Source organism: Gavialis gangeticus, unplaced genomic scaffold (assembly GCF_001723915.1).
Source record: "Gavialis gangeticus isolate Ggan-Ray unplaced genomic scaffold, GavGan_comp1, whole genome shotgun sequence".
Taxonomy (NCBI): Eukaryota; Metazoa; Chordata; order Crocodylia; family Gavialidae; genus Gavialis; species Gavialis gangeticus.
Genome location: NW_017728992.1, coordinates 60,004,752 through 60,005,550, shown reverse-complemented (window position 1 = coordinate 60,005,550; position 799 = coordinate 60,004,752). Strand labels below are relative to the sequence as shown.

Below are 799 nucleotides of genomic sequence, written 5' to 3'. Positions count from 1 at the left end.
GTAGATTTCTGGAAGCTTATGGTAGAGGTTTCATTATAACCTTAAATTTTGGAATGGTGGCTGTGCTTTGGAATATTATAAGATACAGATCTGCTGCACAAACGGCACTTAATCCTAAATCTTGCACAGAATCGCATAGCTCTTACATTATAACAACATTTTCAGATGGTCTGGAACTGTCAAGATGAGCTGTAACTAATTTGTTTTACCATGTGAATGAGTATTTGTCAACCCTTACCTCTTTCTTCCTTCCGTTAGTTATACTTTGATTGGACTATAGCTGCCCAGAGCTGCCTGTATCAGGCTGGAAGGCTGCAAACAGCTGTGCCAGGCTCTGCAGCCCTGGCACTGGCTCCATGGCAGCATCAGCTGTACACATGCCTCTGGGCAGATGGTAGGAGAGGAGCCAGGTTGTGCTACCCCAGGCTCCTTCCCCGCCATGCATCCAAAGGTCTGCGCACAGCTGCCGCAGCTACGGAACTGGTGCTGGGGCTGCAGAGTCCCATGCAGCTGTTTGCAGCCTCCCAACTGCTGGCAGAAGCTGCCAAGAGTCTGGGTTGGCTTTGGCATACCACAGAAAATGGTGGTGTGCGCCATGCTCTGGCAAGTGTGCTGGGGGTTGCCGATCCCTGTCTTTTTGTTTTAACACCAGCGCTCCAGACCGTGAAATAGAAGATGCCAAGATTCCAGTTGAAGATCTTCCTCGGTGAGTGTTGGCTTTCTTTGCTTGTCATCATGCCAGCGTGATCCCTTCAGATTTCACAAGGCCTTGACAAAGATGATCCTATGAGGATCAACT

At 48.8% G+C, this 799-nt stretch overlaps 1 protein-coding gene across 1 annotated transcript in view; it reads left to right on the top strand.

The window, feature by feature from the left end:
- The window catches only part of SIRT5 (sirtuin 5), a 28,176-nt gene that overhangs the window by 16,513 nt on the left and 10,864 nt on the right, over positions 1-799 (top strand). The window contains exon 5 of the mRNA XM_019523197.1: positions 653-706. Coding sequence (XP_019378742.1) covers positions 653-706 — 54 coding nt within the window. The remainder of the gene's footprint in view (positions 1-652; positions 707-799) is intronic.